Here is a 21,815-nt window from a genome sequence, read left to right as displayed (position 1 = left end):
AATATTATATTCTCATATAAAACGCCATATTGTCACAACATATTTACATTCACAGCTATTATTGAGATATTAAAATTAAGCTTTGAATGTCTGGCATCATATTTAATGACACCATTACCCTAAAAATTTAATCTTTTTTTGGTAATACAGCCTATAAATGTGTAGTTAAGATACTAAAACACTTAAAGGTCTTGGCTTTCATTTTCACTTTCAAACAGGAGCTATTTCACTGCACAGAATATGCTGTTTTGAAAGATATCTGAAGTAAATTGATGTTTTTGCCATCAGAAAGTTTTGTTTATGTTAGCAGGAAGTTGCTAGGCAAGAAAATGCACACATATTTAAAGTCACCGCGAAAAGTATCAGACATGCATGCAGTCATTTTAAAGGGCACCTATGGTAAAAAAATCTACTTTTCAAGCTGTTTGGACAGATCTGTGTGTTGGTATAGTGTATAGACTGTCATACTGGGGTGATATGAACACACCCAGTCCTTTTTTTTAAATTTAACTACAAAAAAAGGGTCAGCCAATTGGAGCTGTTTTCAAATCGATCGCACCATTACGTAGGTGTATGATTCCCCCGCCCACCAAATTGATTGACAGCTGCGCGCATTAACATGTTCCGGTAGTCGCGTGTATATGTCAACAAGACCAGACAGACATATGCAAAGCAACCAGGAATAAAAGCTCTGTTCTGTTCGCTAGGATCAGCAATCATCATCAAATGTGATTAAGAGTAAGTTTCACATGTTTAAAGTGTTGTACAACAGAGTATGTGTGTAATTAATAACAGCGTTTTACTTCAGCTTTACTTTATCAGCACAGCCGTGTGTCAGAACAATTATAAAAGAAGACACTTCAATCCCGGTTTGTGGAAGTTAAATCAGGTTTATTTTGTACATTAGCATAACAGATATCCACACTTGAGGTTAGCCTTAACTAGGCTAAGCGCGCTCTGTCTGTCTGCCTGCGTGTGTGTGTTTGTGTGTGCGCGCGCACGCTTTGTAACGATATTGTGTGTGACTCATCAATGCAACTTCACAATACTGATTAGTAAAGGTTAGTTCTTACTGTAGTATCTCACAAACGCTACGTGAGACCTCCTTCCTTTAAGTCTGTCTGTTGTCTGACGCAGCTGAGGGAGGAGGCATATAGAAACAGTGGGCGGGAAAGAATCGTCTTAAAGGCGCAGTACGACAAAACCACCCCCTGCTGGAAATCAGTATAAAACAGCATCTTGTAAAAGGTATAATGAAAAATCTGATGGGTATTTTGATCTGAAACTTGATATACACATTCTAGAGACGCAAAAGACTTATATTAAATCTGAAAAAAGGGGTAACCTAGGTGCCCTTTAACCAATATGGTAATTTAAGGCAGAAATGCTCAGTTTTTTACTGTTTTGTAATAAAAAAATTACAATGTCAGAAAGAAATACACTGATAGTTAGAAAACGGCAGGGTGTTATTTGTTAGTTTTATTTCAAAGAGTTATACAATTACAAAAATTGAAAACTCTCTGTGTATCTATCCATTGGAACCTTGCAGATAAGTGATTAATCCGCTCATAAATCAGCTGATTTGACGAAGTTTTTAAATGCTTTCTCCAAAGCTTGAAACACTGTCAGTGATGTAATCAGCACACAAGCAGCCAATAGTGTTCAGCTTTTTCTGACGACTCCTCCCTCAAAATTTCATTGGCTGTGGTTTGGTAGCTTGAATGAGCTGATGGGGAATGAGTTGTTGTCAGATCATGTAGTGTGTGACCCCCCTCTTGTGGATCATTCACAGAGTGTTGCGTAGTGTGAACACCACAGAGATTAAAAGACACAAAGTCAAGTCATGTAGTGTGAACGGCACAGCGATCTGCTGATGTTTAAAATCCTTTAGTGTGAACTAGGCTTAATGTGATTTCGCTGGTCAGAGTTCATCAAGCTTGAACTCTGCAACGCAGTGAACTGCAAAACTTGACGCACAAACTTGAGTTTACAGTCTGACGCATTTGCGTGCATATGAATGGCAGTCTATAAGGAGAAAGGTCCAGTGTAACTGTGGCTTAGGTGCAAGTGAATGGTTTCTCTCCAGTGTGGATCCTCATGTGTCGGTTAAAGTTTGATGATTGGCTGAAACTCTTCCCACACTGAGTGCATGTGAATGGTTTCTCTCCAGTGTGGGTCCACATGTGGTGATTAAGGGATGATGATTGGCTGAAACTCTTCCCACACTGAGTGCATGTAAATGGTTTCTCTCCAGTGTGGATCCTCATGTGTTCTTTAAGAGATAATGAGCGACTGAAACTCTTCCCACACCGAGTGCATGATAATAGTTTCTCTCCTGTATGGATCCTCATGTGGTGATTAAGGTAAGATGAGCAACTGAAACTCTTCCCACACTGAGTGCACGTGAATGGTTTCTCTCCAGTGTGGATCATCATGTGTAGATTAAGGTTTGATGATTGGCTGAAACTCTTCCCACACTGAGTGCATGTGAATGGTTTCTCTCCAGTGTGGATCCTCATGTGTCGGTTAAAGTTTGATGAATGGCTGAAACTTTTCCCACACCGAGTGCATGTGAATGGTTTCTCTCCAGTGTGGATCCTCATGTGGCGATTAAGGGATGATGATTGGCTGAAACTCTTCCCACACTGAGTGCATGTGAATGGTTTATCTCCAATGTGGATCCTCATGTGTTGTTTAAGAAATAATGAGTGTCTGAAACTCTTCCCACACTGAGTGCAGGTGAATGGTTTCTCTCGAGCGTGGATCATCATGTGGTGATTAAGGGATGATGATCGGTTGAAACTCTTCCCACACTGAGTGCATGTAAATGGTTTCTCTCCAGTGTGGATCCTCATGTGAATCTTAAGATTGTCTTTTCTTCCCAAACTCCTTCCACACTGAGTGCAGGTGAAACGATTTTCGTCTCTTTTTTTCAAAATATCATCAGTCTGTAAACGAGTTTTTTCCTCAATTTTGACATGATGTTCCTCCTCTTTACTCCCCTCATTCTCTTCAATTAGATCTGAAATGAATAAATAAATAAAAAAAACACCAGTTTTCATTAAGTCTTAAAAATCTCATCAAATGCGTAAAGGTGAAAAGACACTGGAAACATTGGCTACACACACTGTAATTTTGATGCACATTAAATGTAAAATAAATCAGATCATATTTTGTTCAGTCCATTAACGTGAGCACATTTAAGTAGATTCAATTCATCTTCATTTAGTGCTTTTACAATGCAAATTGTGCTGAAGCCACTTAACTTAGAAGTTCTAGTAAATTGAAACTGTGTCAGTCCAGTTTTCAAAGTTTCTCTTAAAAGTCATTTTGGTCATATTGATCAGACACAGATTTGAAAGCTGTAAATGGCCTATTTTTATTCATATATATTCAGAATTACAACAAAACGTTTTTCTAAAATGTGTAAAGCAGACAGGAGATACTTGTTCATTCTGTGCCTGACCAGTAAACGCATCAGAAAAAAAAGTTCTGAGGTAACAGCTGAACAAACAGCTGAATATTTGTCTCGCAAACATGAGATATGCCTGTACAGCATCTGCATAAAGACTGAAATGTGCACCTTTCCCCTTGTGTGCTGTTGGGTCATTTTTATCCATTCTGGGTTTCTTTCTGTGTTTTAGCAAACTGACTGATATTTGGGAACATCTTATTTTGACATAATCTGGGAAAATGCTTTGAAATAAAAAACAAATCTCTAATCCGTTTCTGAAATAGTTAAATTACAGTGAGTTCATGCATCTAGCTTATTGTTTTATAGCTATATTCTACTGTAACATGCTACGTCAGTTAGCATTAAATTATAAATCGACTTTCTTATAAATATACCTAAGATGGCTGGAAGTACACATATAAACCATTTATGGGCGCAGTCGTGTAAATGATCAGTTAAAGCCTTTTAATATTTATTCAGATCTTATTTTCATGCAACAGCAATAGCTGGATGCCTTCATCCATATTAGGGATTTCCTGGAATGTTCTGCTACTTTTGTGAGGTATATATGGAATTTCTGCTCAAGTGTAAATGAAACAGGCATTACATGCATTTAAAGTGCCACAATGCCCACATCAACCTATTTTGAGGAAAACTGAAAAAAAAAACTTAAGAAATAATTTTTCTACTTTAGAAATAATTTTTTGTACCATTTTTGAAACAATTGTTGTTATATCAAAAATAGTAGCCTATTGAACATCAATATATAGCAAGGTAATGAAGTCAGAAATTCCAGTATCTGGACAACATTACACCTTAGTTAAAAATTCTGTCCAAAAGAACATGCTTGCAGCTTCGTATCACATCGAATAACAACATACACTATAAAATAAATTACATTTTCAGATTTGAAGACAATTACATTTTCAAAAAACAAACAGAAACTGCAAATCAGGAGGAGATTGGAGGCTCAAGAGGTATGATATGGCTCATAACAGACTAGTAAATGAGAAGTGGGTTAATTTATCAATGTTTTTTCCTTTTTGATGTTACGAGTTATGCTGGATCTAATCTCACAATATTTGCTAAAAGTGATATTTAATTCACCTTGTTCTCTATATCTATCATAGGGCTGGACAATAATATAATATCAATATATCACGATAGATTTTTTTTCAATAACGGTGATATGATTTTTAAACCCATTTTCGATATTTCGATACATTTGTGTATATGTTTTACATATGTTTTATTATGTTTTGTTATATAATATATAAATATATATATATATATATATATATATATATATATATATATATATATATATATATATATATAAAAGATTTTCTACCTTGTATCATTTGTCACTAAATGAATTTCCGTGCTCAGAATGAGCGTGATGTCAATTGCGTGATGAGAGTGCTCAGAAGTTGGTCAAGCCGCTCTGTCACAGAAAGCTACAAAATGAGCGACCTGAATACAGATATAGAGGAACAAGCTTCCACAAGTAAGAATGCAGACAAAGTAGTTGATGTGGACGATGTTCGGCTTTTTAAGTTCCGATCAGCTTTTTGTTTCGGCGCTCTGCAAACGGGAGAGCGATGCCGACTAGCATCGGAAACATCAAATAGATTCATAAAAGTTTAAGTCAACCTGTCGCCTCACCATCCACCTTCCCAACACCAAACACAGATGGCTATGAGGCGCAGTGTAGGGTTTCGCATATCTACACATGAATATACACATATAAACATATACTATGTTCAAAACAAGTATGACACTTGCACATATTTAAACCCACTGCATGCATACACCCACATACACATGCACAGACATATTAACTCGATCCGAACATAAACTTAATCCTTGGATTAAATTAAACACACACACACACAAACACAAAACTCTGCATGCTGGTATAGCACTCAAGGAAACTTACAAAATAAAATTCACAAACATATGTTTCAGGAATCTGGTTATTTCAAAGCTGATGAAATAGAAAGAATTTGATTAATAGAGGTATTAAATCTGTTAAATAATGAAAATGTGTTATACAAAATATTAGTTTATATAAATAGACAATATAAAAAATATAAGAACTATTTTATGTTAAATCTTTTAACTTAATTAGGTAATTACATACACGAAAATAGTCAGAAAAAACCCTTAAAGGATGTTTAAGATAAAAAGCAACCACAACTTTAAATATACTCAAACAACTCTTTTCTTTTGCAAATATTAATGTAGCCTATACTCTTTTTGATTTGCTTTTTAATTATAATTATTACTCTTTTTCTATTTTTTTACGATGTGGATTTTGGTATTATTTTGACCAGAAATAATAAACTGCAGAAAATAGTCATGCTACTTGCTCTACAAACAGGTGTGTTCATGACTATACATACAAATAAAAATAATTAAATGAGAAAATATGACTTTGCAACATCAAGCAGCATTAGGCATGGGCCAGTATAAGATTCTGACAGTATGATATCCTAAAATATATTTTCTTCTGAGAAACTTTTAAAATATTTTTGAGCAGTAAACATCTCAGGCTAAATAATTGAAATGAATCACAGATTTCTTTACGATTTAAAACAGCCTCTTTGGTCTTTACTGCAGGAGATACTGTTGTCCTAAAAAACAAAACATTAAAAAAAACTGACATATACTGTAGGAACGGTGCAGCAGGAAATGTTGGTGATTTTAAAACCTTGACTTTTCCAAACTGCGGTAAACCTTGAATATAGTTATTGCCCCATACCTCAGCAGCATAACACTGATATTTAGGATCTAAAAATTAATTCTTTAAAAAAAGTCTCAAGCAAAAAGATTCCAATGGCGCCGCCTGCTGGTGCATGAAGAATATGGTCTATATTCTGAGACTAAAATATTTTCTAACAATTAATTATTTTTGTGTCCTTTCAGCATGCTCAATATTGGGGGGATCCACATTTTTTGACATACTGTAAACCAGAGTTTCTGCAGGTTTTACAAAGTTAAATTTAAGACTTTATGATATTTTTAAGACCATTATGAATGAAATTTTAGACTCATAAAGGGTTAAAGGGTAAAGAACTTTTCGAATGGGCCAGATGGAAAATATTTTTATTTGCCCCATCAAAATAAAATTTATTTTTAAAACTAAAAAATGAACAAATGTTTTTAAAGTTTTAAAAACTATAACAAACTAAATCTATGCACAACAATCTGTCCAGGTTGATATCCACAGCAGTAAATACATGGAGCACGTTTAAACAAATGTTATTGTGAGGAAAATAATTAAACCATTATGATAAATAGAGTTAAAAAGACCTTTTTGAATAAAAAGTTGAAAGTTTTATTAAGTTGAATTGTTGGTGATTGAATAGGTTTTGGCCAGATTGGGTAGAAAAACATGAACAAAAGAAAATAAAGACTTGTTTAAAAAATACACAATACAGCACAATATTTCAGTAAATTTAAGACTTTTTAAGGCCTAAAATGTTAAGTCTTTTATGAGAATACTGTAGGTCAAATATCATCAGCTTAGTTAAACCTTTTATTAATTTATTGTTTTTATTTATGTTATAAAGCACCAAGGATGCTTCACAAACAGCAAAAGAACAAGAAAAGCAATAACGTTAAGAAGGTTGAGAAAATGGGAGACTAAAAACACATAAAAGAAAGACAAAAGACCTGAGAACAAGTAACAAAAGAAACTCATTCTGTCTTTTAATGAGTGCTTATGTGCATTTAGGAGAACTAGGCAGCACACTCAGGGCTGCAAGATGGAGTTAATTTAGTATTTTTATTAATAAAATATATCTAAATGAGGATCAAATGACTGAGTTGGTCTTTGAGAATGTAAACCAACCTGTTTGTTCCTGCAAATCTTCCTGTTTGACTGTGAATGTTTCTTCAATCTTCACATCTTCACTCTCCTCTTTAATAAACGCCATCTTTATAACAGTGTGGAGATCAGTCGATTCAGCAGGAGTTTTTCTCTACGTTTTGACACATTGTCCTGTTTAAAATGAACAAAACAATAAAAATGTCCTGTTTAAAATAAGTAAAACAATGAACAGAAACAAAATAACTTCTCTTCAACACTTGCTTCAACAGTTTCTTTTAATTATCAAAAAGAAATCAGGTAAAACATTTCTTTAAAAATAGAGGTAAAATTGGTTTTATATTCGCACATTCGGACTTTCCCCTTAATGATATAATTTCATTAAAGTATTATTTGCAAACTCTAAATAGCGAAAATCACAATAGCAGCAAATGACTACTAAAGTACAACATTGTTCACAGTGAATTAGATAGTGTTAATGTTGTTTTCAAGTCACACTTGCATGCTAATTCAGATCAAATATTCAAAGTAACATGGTAAACAATATATAGACTGCTAAATGAACGAATGTGTGAATATAAAACCAACTTTACCTCTTATCAGAAAAGTTTGAGAAACCCTGCTTTAAAACACCTATTACACTCTTTTCGATTTCAAACAATAGCCCTCGGCTACTGATAATAAAATAGTACTACGTTGTATAAAGGGTTTAAATATTATTGTCCAAAGCAGGTACATAATTTAGCATCGGATAAAAAAAAAATCTGAAACTTTAATTAAATCGGGTTAAATCCGTAAACGTTTAAAAACACAAACCTTTCTCCAGTTGAATCACAGCGCTGAAGCGGCGCATCCTGATGACGTCACACGTCACGACAAAATAAAAGTCTTTATTTTCTTTCGCTTTTTTGCCACTTACTGTTGCAGTCATGACTTAATGATACATTTCTCCCATGTTTTTCACTTTATAATATTTTTGCTCTCTCTTTCTCTCTCTCTCACACATTACACATTTTAGGTGCTTTTTTGGCATGACAAATAACTGTACATTTGTATTGTCAAAGCAGTGCAGCGTCGCTGTGTACAAACAAGACAGTGAAAAAAGGGCAGTAGTGCAAACAATTATGGATATAAATTGTAATACAGATAAACACAGAAATAAATAAAATAAAAATAGATTAATGAAATTAAAAATAAATTAATAAAAATAAAAAGATTAATAAAAAATATTTAAAAAATAGATTAGATTTCTCTCTCACACACACACAAACACACTTCAGTATTTAAAGTTGATCAAAAAATTTTAATCTAAACATTAAGACAATTTTGAGAAACTTTTTTTTTATCCAGTTCATGATGACTTGCATGTCTACTACACATTACTTCCTATTAATATCTGAGTCCAAATCTTATCCTCATAATTATGTCCTCTTCTTTTCTATTTCTACAACTTTATAGGCCTATATAGGGTTTCTTATTGTTTCATATAAATTGTCGTCTCTTATTATCTGTTCCACGTTTCCTGCCATTCTTTAGCAATATCTTCAGTGATAATATTAAATTTACAGAAGCATTAAAGGGGTAGTTCACATAAAAATTACAATTCTGACATTTACTTATCCTCTACTTGTTCCAAACCTGTGTGAGTTTCTTCTGCTGAATGGAAATGAAGAGAATAGGCTACAGGGTCAAAAACAGCCACACTCTTAAAAATGATGTGTTAAAAATTTACACAAAATATGTGTTAAACAGTTCATAACACATTTTGTGTTACTGCAGACACATTGTGTGTTAATATTGTGCTTAAGTGTTTACACAATGACTGTGTTAAACACATTTAAACAGTATGTTGGAATAAAATACATTTTTGTCTGGAGTCAAATGGCACTGTGCTATGTGTTTATGTAGTTTATTTATCATAATGGTAATATAAAATAAGCATTTGTGAAAATGTGGCTGAAAATTCTGTATTTCGGGATTTATGCTGTGTATTTGTGCACGCGCATGCGCAGTGACGTTCTTTTTCAACCGTCGCTCTCCGGGAGCTCTGTCGGATAATGCATCTCTCTGCCTCAGGTGAGTGAAATTAATTAAAATTCGGCTACGATAGTAAATATTTCTTCCACTCTGCGTGAGAATGTTTTGTGTTAGTTGTCCAGGAAGTTATTTTTGTTACTTTTATTATGTCTCCATGTTTCATACTCCAAATACACGGGTGACTTGGCAACTCGGTCATGTACCATTAACTTTAGCCGCCTAAGCTAACGCATCTGGCGCGTCTTTTGCAAAGCTGCGTTGGCACTCGGCAGAATTGTTAATAATAAGTTACATATTTAAGGTGAAAGACTGACCCTAAATATGTATTGCATTTTGGTATGAGAGTTGCCGTCACTTTAAAATCTCCGGCTTCGCGTCACTTTAAAGCCTCCGCATCACTGACACTGGAGGTAAATTAACGATACCGGACACAATTTATACATTAACGTTTTAATCATAATGTTATTTGATATAAAACATAAGATGCCGCTTTGCGGCAGGAATTTGAACAAGAATGCCTTTCCATAACATTAGTTTGGCGCTTTGTACAGACACCAAATGGCGCCGCTGTGTGAGCAAATTCATAAACAATATCTAACGTTAAAATATGAAGATCTTTATTGTAATTAACATTGCGCGCCATTTTGTGCTAACCGACTAGTCATATACTATTTAAAATGTGCTTTTTATTGTCATACTCATTGTTACATGTGTTTGTTTTCTCATTGTGCTTGTATATACATGGATTTCTCTCTCTTTTACTTAGATGATGGAAGTCGAGGAGCAAATTACAGTCACTTTAACAGTTTTACACCGAGTTCTTGCAACTGTCTTCATAGACAAAAAGGAAATTTGGAGAAAACTATTCACAGTTGGCAGTGTTGGAGATCTGATAGCCTCAGTCAAACCTGAACTGTCTCAACAACTATCTCTTGATCGAATATTGAAATTTGACACAGATTTTCAAGAGTTCATTGACACTGATGTAAATGCAGGAGTACAGGAGCTTGACAAATTTCAAATGTATTATATTGCAAGCAACACCCCGGACTCATTAGAAAGAAGTGTGCACTTATTACAGGTAAAACATTAATATCTTTCTCCCTTTATATTACTATAGATAAAAGTGAACATTTCAATAAATAAAATGTTTTTGGCATTTCTAGTGTCCTTTAACAGATTCAATTCAGACTGGCACCACAACTAGTTTGCTGACGCTGCTTGAAGAAAAAGCCCCTACAATCCTGAGAGAACATGAAGAGACTAAGACGCTGTCGATTTCCTCAAGAAAGATTCTTGTTAAAGTTGCTGTCAGTGACCTTGTAGAGAAACATGGATTGTGAGTATGGTTTGTTTATTCCACGTAAGGTGTATTTCTTTGCAAATTCATTAAATTACATTTATTTAAATAAGTTATATATTAAAATAAATTCTACATTTAAAAAAATGTTTTAAATAAATAAATTTAACAATCAGTTTATCCCAATCAATTCTAAAGTACCACTGTTTAGTCAGTTTTTTATGTTTGTGAAGGAGCAATTTGTGCAACTGTATTTTTATTTTTAATTTTTTACTTTTTTTAGCTATCCATCTGGTACAGAAAAGCTGGCTCTAGCAAAAGAGATTGTGTCATTGTTCCCCTCGTTAAGGATTCAGGTGCCCTTTGGGGAAAATGAGGGACATGTAAGAATGTTTTTTACAATATAAACTGAATTGTTTAGGAATGTGTATGCAAGTTGCTCATGTATACTTGACTTTAACTAGTTCTGTTTTTGCATTACCAACATCAGGAGCATTTTTTTGATGGGCCATCACACAGTGGATTTATTGAAATGAGATTACGTAACATCAGACGGAAGCTTCAACAGAGCCAGCGGGTGTACAGTTTGAAACGTCGTCATTGTACACCGCAACCTTCTTTACCAAGTCCAGATGAAACTGTACCAAGTGAGTGGTTGACTCTGATAAAGAGGATGCGACCATCACCAGAGAATTCATCATCAATAAAGACTGCAATCAATCAAACCTTCAGTTACCGAAGGAGATGGATAACAACAAAATCCCCAACTGTTGCTGAAATCTTCAAGGAATATCCTAGATTTCTTGACATGCCAGCTTTGGTAATAGACATGCTTAACTAAGACAGAACTTTACACAAACATTTTTCATAATTGTAATATTAATATTTCTTTGTTTCTGATTTTCTTTCTTTCTTTCTTTGAAGATGGACATTGAATTTTCCAAGCTCACCGATGGGAAAGAAGACTTGTTTATCCGGAAATGGGAAGGGACGATAATTCCAAGACTCAAGGAAATAGCATCCTTGGAGAAGAAAAATGACATCAGACACTTACAGGAGAAGGCTGAGAATCAGCATGATGGTATGAGTTTCAGCCAAAATGTCTGTTGCATGTGCATACTTTTCTAAACATAGGTTAAATGAGAAAATTTTATGTGAATATTGATATTCTATTCAAGATAAAATATTAATTCCAAAAAAATTTTTAATTTTTTTTTTTGCATGTGACCTGTATCTTCACTTCAAGATGAACTGTGTTACACTATGTTGAAGATCCTTATTCATCTTCTTCCACCCACTGCATCTGGGAGAAGTGTTGCTGGGAGTAAATGCTGTGTGACTTCTGCTGTGTCCTACCTGTTGGAGCAAGTGCCGGTATAGTTTTATTGTGTTAGCTTGTGATAAATAAAATTGTTTTTAATGGAGCAACATTTTCTAATGCTTTTCATTGTTTCATTTTTGAAGGCTGGTACCAACGTTACATCTTTGCTCGCTGAATCCATGAATGGGACCCTGAAGTCAGCTCAGCCACAGTTGGTTTCCATCGGTTCTCTAGGACATGGATCCCAGTACGTAATTGTGGCAAAGAATGACTCTTTTGCTCTTCCACTTGATGTTGAAAGCCTGACCTGTGCTGTAGACAGACTTTTCAAATTCTACTGGCTGTGCAACCTTCAGTATCCATGCCAACTGTCTTCTGTTTTTTCTTTTTTTGCGTATATATATGACCTGTCTTTGTCCCAGTCATCTTGCAAACGATAAAAGGTCATGGAATTGATTGCTAAGGTGCAGTCTCGTACCTAATTGAAATAAGCATGTACACCTGTCCAAAGTGTCTTCAAAATGATTTTGTTGAAACAAAGGGGTTAATTTGGCATTTAAGGGAAGTGCATGCACTCTCTGATAGTTACAACCTAACTTTAATTTGTAGTCAAAATGGTTGCCCAAGAACTTATCATAATTTCAATTCCTTTTTAAAACATCTGAACAGAGATCATTTTAAAACGAATTCATGCCCTTCTGAAGAGTCAGGACATACAAAGAACTTAGATTTATCCTATCAAATTGATGAAAGCAGAATAAATAATTTTGAGGATAATGTCCAAATGTCTAAAACAGAGCTAGTTCCTCAGAGCAGTTTAAACCTAAAAGACTGTGCTGCAGCTTTTGCTGCCAGCATGTATGCCTCTTCTAATGTAACTTATACTGATGTTCAAAAAAGTATAACCTGCACAAAAGAAGTTATTGATCGTACCTTAGGTCATTTGCAAGAAAAGACTAATACTTTACTTAAGAACTTGGCAGTTCCGCTAGATAGTGCTGAAGTTCAAACACTTATGAAGGATTTTGACTATGCTAGAAACATGTTTGGTGACATAGATACTACATTTAAACTAACTAAGTACTTTTCTGACAAATTTTCCTTTGAGAAACCAACAGAAGTGTTTCTTGGTCACAGATTAGATTGTCTTAGAAAGAATGGGGGGAAAAGCCAGGCGCTTGTGCCTGTCACATGTCAGTACATCTCAATAATTAACACAATTAAATTTTTATTTAGTTGTGACAAAATGCAGAATATGTATATGCAGTCTTGCGGTGAACGAGATACAATGCATGATTATTGTGATGGTGCTCAATATTCTAAACATCCTCTTTACCGAAACCATCCAAATGCATTACAAATTCAGTTATACTTCGATGACTTGGAAACAACTAATCCTCTTGGATCTAAAACAAAGATTCATAAAATGGGGGCTGTTTACTTTGCTTTACGAAATGTGCCGTCAGAAAAAAATTCTGTACTTTCCAATATCCATTTATGTCTCTTATTTAATTCTATTGATAAAGACATTTATGGTTTTGACAAAATTTTGGAACCTCTTATAACAGACTTAAAAGAAATTGAGCAGAATGGTATAGAGGTCAAACTACACGATAAACATCAATTACTTTTTGGAACAGTCTGTTTGCTGACAGCGGACAATCTTGCCTGTCACTCACTCTGTGGCTATGTGGAAAGTTTCTCTGCAAACCGATTTTGTCAATTTTGTCTAATTGACAAATCAAGTTCCCAGATTATTTTTGATGAAAATAATACAGAGAGACGTACAAGGGAAAACTATGCATACCATGTACAACTCAATGATGCAAGTGCAACCGGTGTCAAACAGAACTCATGCCTAAACAGCCTACAGTATTTTCATGTCACTGAGAATATTGGTGTACACTGTAATCCCGAATAAGTTGACAAAACTCAAAAAATTTGAGGTAATCAGTTACGTCAAATTTTTTAAGTTATGAAATTATCTATTTTAAGTAAACAGAAACATTAAGTTTTGAGTTTGTTGTACTCATGCAAGACACTTCACTCAACTTAAAATACCCAAGTTACTCAGCTTATACGTTTTAATTGCAATTAACTTAATTGTTTTAATTTTTCCAAACTTTAAATACTTAGTCACCCAGCTCATACATTTTAATACCAATTAACTTAATTGCTTTAATTTCTTTTAACTTTAAATACTTAGTCACCCAGCTCATACATTTTAATACCAATTAACTTAATTGCTTTAATTTCTTTCAACTTTAAATACTTAAATCACCCAGCTCATACATTTTAATAGCAATTAACTTATTTTTAATTATTTATCTCACCTTTACATACTTAGTCACCCAGCTCATACATTTTGATAGCATTTTTTAAAATTAACTTCTCCATCGTCAGTTTCACAATTAAAATTAGCCATTATTTTAATCTTTAAACCCCATAAATCTGTCAAAATAAATCTGTAATTTAAAACACACAGACAATACCATTTTAGACATTTATTGTTAAAGAAAAAATGTCCAACAGTACTTTCAAATTTGTCTCCTATGCAATTACAAATGTCTTAAAACGATAAAAACTATTAGACATAAAGAGATTGAAAATGAACACTAATCTGAAATTAATAAAAATTACCCACAATGTAAATATATCAGACATAAGAGCCTCAAGAAAAAACTATAAGTTTGATAAAATTTAATAGTACATTAATAAGTGTAAAACTTACTCTTAAGGCATTCGTTAAAAAAAATAATAAGTGCACATTCTGTGAAGTGACTCGTTTAGTGTAAACTACACAGAAACTGTATATATATCGTTGAAGTCAGAATTATTCGCCCCCATTTATTTTTCCCCCAATTTCTGTTTAACGGAGAGCAGATTATATATATATATATATATATATATATATATATATATATATATATATATATATATATATATAGTAGCGAGGCAGAGGGAAAACAGCGACACAGTTGGATAAGTTTACAGACAAGTCCCCGGAGGGTGCTTTATTTACAACGTGAATGGGGTGTAAACGGTGCTCTTCTTCAAGGTGAGGTGCTCTGGTGCTCCGGGAAGTAAGTGAAGGACAGTGAGTAGTCGGATGTGGGATCGTCACGAGCTGGAGTCTGCTGTGGAGAGACAGCGAGACAAGCGTTAGCGCATGGAGTCATTGGGTGAATGAAGCTCATCTTCTCCTTGCGTGGGCTTGGTTTATATGCCTCTCCACTTGATGACGTCCAGCTGTGAACGATCCTGTGTTGATGATGGTCCAGCTGGGTTGAATTAGCGACCAGGGCGACATGGCATGTGTGCGCTCGTTACAATATATATATATATATATATATATATATATATATATATATATATATATATATATATATATTCAGTCTTGGTTGAACTATGATTCTGTCATTTACTTATTCCAAACCTGTTTGAGTTTCTTTCTTCTGTTGAAAAAAAAAAAAAAAGCTGAGACCTGTAACCACCGATTTCCACAGTATTTGTTTTCCTATTAGAAAGTCAGTGGTTACAGGTTGTCAGCTTTACTTAACTTTTGTGTTCAACAGAAGCAAGAAATTCAAGCAGGTTTGGGACAAGTGAAGAGTTAGTAAATGACAGAATTTTACATTTGGACAAACTATCCCTATATATAATAAAATGCATACTTACCAATTAAAGGTAAATAAATGTTTTGAAGTTACTACCCCAGAGACAGTCTTTATTAAGTTAAAAAAAAAAAGCTCTACATCAACTCATTCTTTAAGGTTTCCATGCTACGAGACTTTTTATTTTCCATCATCCATGCCAAGCAAAACTTTTTGCACAAGTTCAAAGTCCTTTACTATATATTATGTGAAGAGCATACATTAATCCATACAAGACAAGAAAGGTCTGGAAGTGTGCTGTGGGTGGTGTCCAATTCATTCTTCAGGACAACAGAGACCCTCAGTGAATGCAGGGCCAATAAAGCATCTTCAGTCAGCAGGATTATCAATCTAAAAACATAATTCAAGCATATTAATGTAAGGACAGTATCAAAATGACTGAGCCAATATTATATGATTCATCAACTATTCTTGATTACAAATATGTTAAGTAAAAGTTTTCAAAACTTTCATCTTTTCATTAAACATGCCTAATTGTGAAAAGAATGAATGAAGTCTTACCATGGTGTTCCTAAAGAATCTTAAGTCACGCTCACGCAGCAAGACCAAAAGACCTCTGATAACAGTAGTCCGTCATGAACTGACATCATTCAGTTCCTGGAAATCAAGAATCAATTTTTTAAAAATTAAAAAAATAATAATAATTCAAATTATATTTTAATGTATACTTTAACACGTGACCCCAAACATACCTGCTCATCATAAACCTTTAAAAGATTAGCCAGGGTATCTGCTGTCTTGCCAGTTTTGGATGCTGTTTGCCTTAAAATTGTCATCAAATGAAATAGGTGGTGGTCCAGTTTTGCAAAGAATTTGTGGGGAAAATTCTCATTTGTAACATGTTGGTACTCTGCAAACAGCAAAAAGAAACAAGAGAGAATTTCATAAAACAAACCCACACCACAAAATATACAATTCTAGAAAAAATGTATTAATATTATTATTATGTTTCATTTACTTATCTATTTTTTACCTCAGATGAAAATCAGGTGTTGATCAGATGTTGAAAGCAGGATCTTCATGTTGTAAACTGAACTCAAGGTCTAGCTGAAGTTTCACTTTCCTTGCTGCAAAAGTATCATTGATAAATACACTGTAATATTTATTTTATCTGGATATGCCAGGCATAGTAGTACAAAATAAATATTTTACCCACCTTTCACATGCCTCCATTTAAGAACCTATCTGTAGTCAGCAACACCTGACCTTCAATTCTGTATGTACACAAAGTCACAGTGTCATTTAGCTGAGAGTGGAAGTAGTACAATTGCCTGATGTCTAACGTTAACCTCCAAAACGGTTAGCAATAGAGCTGATTATCATGTTAGTTGCTTTAATTCGATGAACACAGATTTAAACAGTATTGAAATTTCTAAAACTGAATAGGACGAAAAAGAAATTTAAGGCCTGATTTTAAAAGCTAGAAATAACAAAACTTACCTTATTGTCTAATGATGTAAAAATATATAGACTAAAATATTTATATTTTTAAGATATAAATATATTTTAAGCTACAAAATTTGGACATCAGAAAACTGTCTTCTTTACCACGTCTTGAATATTTTGTTTTGTTATTATTTTATTTAATAACATAATTTTGTATTAATGTGTTATAGATATGCATACTTTGTTTTTTAGGCTGTTTATATTCTCTCCAGAGTAGACATTTTAAAAAATAGATTGAAAAAAAAAAAAAAAACTTTTATCATACTTTTAAAATACATTTGACCTAAATGACATTTAAATTCACTTAACTGATCGCATTAATCAGGTAATCATTGATATGCAGAGATGTCGTCTTAAGCGCGAGGAAATATTAAGTGTTGATCAGTGCTGGTGATTGAGGTAAAGTTAGTTTTATATTTACACATTCAGACTTTCTCCTTAATAATATAATTTCAGAAAAGTACTTTTTGCATATTCTTAATGGTGAAATCATATTAGCAGCCAATGACTTTCAAAGTACAACATTGTTCAGTCAAAAAAAATAGTGCATTTAGTGTAATGTTGTTTTTTATGTCATACTTGCATGTGATTTCAGAACGAATAGACAAAGAACCATGGTAAACAATTTATGGAGCGAGTCACAAGTTGTTACTAAATGAATGTATGAATATAAAACCAACTTTACCTCAATGTGGTAGTGTAAAATGAAGCTCTGCTCTGTACCTGCTCAGGTGAGGAGCGCAGCTTAAATGTTCTCCGTCAGGCTATCCTCATACATGGATCAGCAAGCAACAAGCTGCGTGTGACAGAGTTAAGTTTTGAGACTACGTTTTTGCGCGTCATCAGAAAATACCGTTAAGTGTTTAGGCGGAGATCATTTGAGTTATGATTAACGTTACGTTTCTTGTGCCTTTCGTTTCCGAAGTGCCTACAGATCGCGAAGATAATACCACATTCACAGACTGGATGGAGTTCAGCGCAGCGCCATGACATGCGGTTGTGAGAGCGCACGTCTCCATGACAACTTCAGCACAGGCTGAGAAAAGGCATACTCGCGCCAAGATTTAAATTTTTTTGAAAAATGTAGTCTGCCGATTTTAAATATTTTTGTCTTTATCACACTCTGTTAAAATTCAGAGTTAACACATTACAACTAACGCTAACATTGCACTGATTCTAACTTTTTAAACAGTAATGTTAACGTTAGTTAGCAACAAGTGAGGCTAAACATGTTTTCTGTAATGTACGACATGTAAACGCACCCTGATTAACTCTACATTACATTGAACTGTTACTGTGATTATATTAATTAAAACATACATTTAATATTTCTTGGATTTGTAAATATTTTACTTACTGTAGTGTGAAGCGAGGCCGATCCGCCATCTTGAAAAAAAAAACGAATGAAGCATGAGCACGTACGTGAACCTGGATGACGTCAGACGCAAAATCACTAGGCTGACAGAATTTGAGTTAATGAAACTTTAAAGAGACATTTTGTATAGATTAAACCCAGCAGAATTGTTCACCTTACTTGAAAGATTAAATTTTTACAAACTCAAAAATAAGAAAAAGTTCTAAATACTCATCAAGGTTAATTAAGATAAACGAATTTTAATGATTTAAGTTAATAGAACTCAACTCAATTAATTAGTTACAGCATTAGGGTTTACAGTGTAGACATTATGCATGATGTGTTGGAAGGAGTCGGACCTCTTGAGGTCAAATTGATGCTGCGGCATTTCATTTATGAAGAGAAATGTTTTTCTCTGGAACTTTTAAATGAAAGAATAGCAGCTTTTGACTATGGCTATGGAAATCAAAAAAATAAACCTAGTGTTATTGTCAATCTGAGGACATCTGAAAATGCTATTAAGCAGACTGCATCACAGATGTGGTGTTTACTACTAGTCTTGCCTTTTCTGTTGGGTGATTTAATTGACACACAGAGCCCACACTGGCACCTTTTCCTAATGTTGAGGAAAATTTGTGACATAATTTTTGCACCTGTTGTGTCAAAAGGACTTGCTGTCCATCTTAAGCAGCTAATAATTGATCACCATACACAGTTCAAGATTCTTTATCCTGAAAGGAATCTAATTCCTAAACATCACTACATGACACACTACCCGAGTATTATGACTTTATTTGGACCGCTTTCAAAGTTGTGGTGTATGAGGTTCGAAGCCAAACATCACCCTCTTAAGCGACATGCCCAAGTTGTTTGCAACTTTCGTAATATTTCAAAAACACTGGCTCATAAACACCAGATTCAGCAAATGCACCAATGGAAATTAAGCTCGAAACACAATTCTGAGATGATTGTACCAAATGCTTTCCCAGTTGTAATTGCATCTTTGTATAAGGGTGACAAATTGCTTGACAAGCTTAAGACAGATACACATTTTGAGACTCTTACTTACACCAGTTCAATTCATGTGAGTAATAATATCAGTTTTTTGGGGACAACATACCAGACAGGATCTGTTCTGACTTTAAAAGCAGATGAAAGGGGAGAACCATTATTTGGTGAAGTTATACACATTATTCCCCAAAGTGAAAGAGAATGCGCACTTATGTTTCTGAGAGTTTTAAGAGTTAAGTATTTTGATGAACATCTTTTTTCCTTCAGTGTCATCAGAACAAATGATTTTGACATGGCTTTGCTGCCTGGGGACTTAATAGATTACAGACCTCTAGACATTGTGACATTTTGCGATCAGCAGTATGTAACTCCTAAATACAAAATTTTGTTTTAAACATGTTAGTGGTTGAAACTTTGGTAACACTTTATAATAACTACACTATAAATCATTTATTAAGAATTAGCAAATAGTGAATTTATTCATTTAAGCATTAACTCTACATTATAAGACATTAGTAAGCGGTTCATAAATACAATTACAAATGCTGTATTCTTGACTTATAAGTACATTTATAATGCGCTTAACAATTGTACTTTTATACTTTGCTTCTGACTAATTTTTCACTACTAAATTAAGGACTGCATTATTTACAAACCATTTGTATTTGAAAGTTTGAATTATGAAACTACAATCATTAAGCACATTATAAATGCGCTTATAAGTCAAAAATTCAGCCTTTTGTGGCTGTGTTTATGAACCGCTTACTAATGTCTTATAATGTCGAGTTAATGCTAAACAAATAGTGAATTAACTATTTGCTAATGCTCAATAAATGATTTATAGTGTCGTTACTATAAAGGGTTACCTAAATGTTTAAGTGTTTTGACTAGATTTGACAATGATTTATTTTGTTAAGACAAGCATCTTACATGTAGGTGAATGCATAAACGTTGTGCTATGGTTACTTATTTCTTTCACTAGAGAATTTTTAAAAATGTATATGTTGGGAACTGTTTCATACATATTTGACAGTTTATATGGCATTCGTAACAGATACAAGTTCAATTTAATGAATGCTTTTATAAAGTGAGTTTTTATGTTATACAATGAATTGTTTGTACAATGAAATGCTGTAAAACATTTAAATGCATTATTTTCATGTTAAAAAGGAAAAAATAAACAGTATGTGAACAGTGTTTAATGTTTCCTGTGAGATTTTGTATATTAATTTATAATATATTTTACATTCAAAATCATAAAAACTGAATAGTAACACACAGTTGTGTTAAATACATACAAAAACAACACATCTGTGTGTCAACTTATGCTGCACATTAATGTGTTACATTAAATGACACATTTTGTGTGTTAAACTTAACTCAACATGTGTTGTCCCTGAGCACACTCAGGACATGTGTTGAAAATAACACATGTTGTGTTGTTTTCAACACATTCGTTTTTAGAGTGCACTATATGGTTCAACAGCTCCTATTTTGGGACATGGCTGCTTTTTTCAACATTTTCTGTCACTCAAAATGTTCTTGGAACTCGATTACAATTGAACCACTAAATGTTTTTGGTTTCTTTTCTGGACTTTGAGCATCTCGGGACTCTTGCTGTGTATGACAGATGAAGGAGCTCTCTGATTTCATCTAAATTGTCTTCATTTGCGTTCTGAAGATGAGCAAAGTTCTCAGGGGATTAAAACAACAGGTAGAGGGACAATCGTTCTCGAGTGCATAGTGTACAATATAACACACGCATTCCACCACTGCTGATAAAAAGCCACATTGCACTGCTTTTTTTATTTACTTATTTTTATTGCAATAACAACAGGCCATTACAACAAATAGAAATACAAAAACTGATAGCACTGATACTCGTGATGATATTCCCAGGTAGGAGGCGACGTTCGCGCGACCTTGCACAACGTTCCCTGAAAGTTCCCTAAAGGTAATAAAAATCCAGAACCTTTACAGAACATTAGGGACGTTCTTAAAACGTTCTCTTTTAGTCATAAAATAACGTTACCAGTATGACTTAAGGAGGACGTTCTGTTTTGGCCATTCTATGGTTACAAAGAGAACCTTTTTAACATTTACAGAACGTTTTTACATGGTCATCCTTTAGTCATATAATAACGTTATGAATATGACTTTAGGAGGACGTTCTGTTTTGGTCCTGCAATGATCACTTAATAACATTACAAAGAGAACTTTTCTAACATTAACAGAACGTATCCACATAGTCCTCCTTTAGTCGTTTCTAATAGGACTTTAGGAGGACGTTCTGTTTTGGTCCTGCTATGGTCACATAATGACGTTACAACATAACATTTCACAGCACCTGGAATTAACACAAATGAGTTTGAAGTTACAGTGTGTC

The 21,815-nt window shown here is 33.9% G+C and overlaps 4 protein-coding genes across 24 annotated transcripts in view; 2 read left to right on the top strand and 2 right to left on the bottom strand.

Moving 5' to 3' along the window:
- The window catches only part of zgc:174653, a 954,986-nt gene that overhangs the window by 293,538 nt on the left and 639,633 nt on the right, over window positions 1–21,815 (bottom strand). For 2 of the 18 annotated variants that reach the window (XM_073945403.1, XM_073945409.1), the window contains exons 1-3: window positions 18,422–18,462; window positions 16,775–16,832; window positions 16,592–16,685 (exon numbers count right to left, since the gene is read on the bottom strand). The exons of 4 other annotated variants lie outside the window; for them this stretch is intronic. The gene's annotated coding sequence lies outside the window, so the exon portion shown is untranslated. Of the gene's footprint in view, window positions 1–14,927; window positions 15,082–15,708; window positions 15,949–16,119; window positions 16,216–16,310; window positions 16,469–16,591; window positions 16,686–16,774; window positions 16,833–17,749; window positions 18,087–18,421; window positions 18,463–21,815 lie in introns of those variants that run through there. 12 more of the 18 variants (XR_012401399.1, XR_012401400.1, XR_011010924.2 and 9 more) reach the window with 12 other exon arrangements.
- znf1065 (zinc finger protein 1065) overlaps window positions 1–21,815 on the top strand; it is a 207,657-nt gene that overhangs the window by 175,955 nt on the left and 9,887 nt on the right. The gene's annotated exons all lie outside the window — the stretch shown is intronic.
- Window positions 1,449–21,815, bottom strand: part of wu:fe14d05 — a 126,984-nt gene continuing 106,617 nt past the window's right edge. The window contains exons 1-3 of one of the 3 annotated variants that reach the window (XM_068219856.2): window positions 8,103–8,135; window positions 7,311–7,460; window positions 1,449–3,022 (exon numbers count right to left, since the gene is read on the bottom strand). In XM_068219856.2, coding sequence (XP_068075957.2) covers window positions 2,058–3,022; window positions 7,311–7,395 — 1,050 coding nt within the window. In that variant the 5' untranslated portion in view covers window positions 7,396–7,460; window positions 8,103–8,135 and the 3' untranslated portion in view covers window positions 1,449–2,057. Of the gene's footprint in view, window positions 3,023–5,393; window positions 5,442–7,310; window positions 7,461–8,102; window positions 8,136–21,815 lie in introns of those variants that run through there. The other 2 variants (XM_073947850.1, XM_073947849.1) reach the window with 2 other exon arrangements.
- On the top strand, window positions 9,306–20,610 carry LOC110439429 (uncharacterized). Its single transcript, XM_068220593.2, has 8 exons — window positions 9,306–10,404; window positions 10,490–10,662; window positions 10,907–11,006; window positions 11,114–11,443; window positions 11,548–11,704; window positions 11,870–11,997; window positions 12,088–13,842; window positions 18,740–20,610. The coding sequence occupies exons 1-7, from the start codon at window positions 10,090–10,092 to the stop codon at window positions 12,382–12,384; spliced, it is 1,500 nt and encodes a 499-aa protein (XP_068076694.2). The 5' UTR covers window positions 9,306–10,089; the 3' UTR covers window positions 12,385–13,842; window positions 18,740–20,610.

This window comes from Danio rerio, chromosome 4 (assembly GCF_049306965.1).
Source record: "Danio rerio strain Tuebingen ecotype United States chromosome 4, GRCz12tu, whole genome shotgun sequence".
Lineage (NCBI taxonomy): Eukaryota > Metazoa > Chordata > Actinopteri > Cypriniformes > Danionidae > Danio > Danio rerio.
Note: the sequence above shows the minus strand (reverse complement) of the source record. Positions and strands in the feature narration are given on the sequence as shown.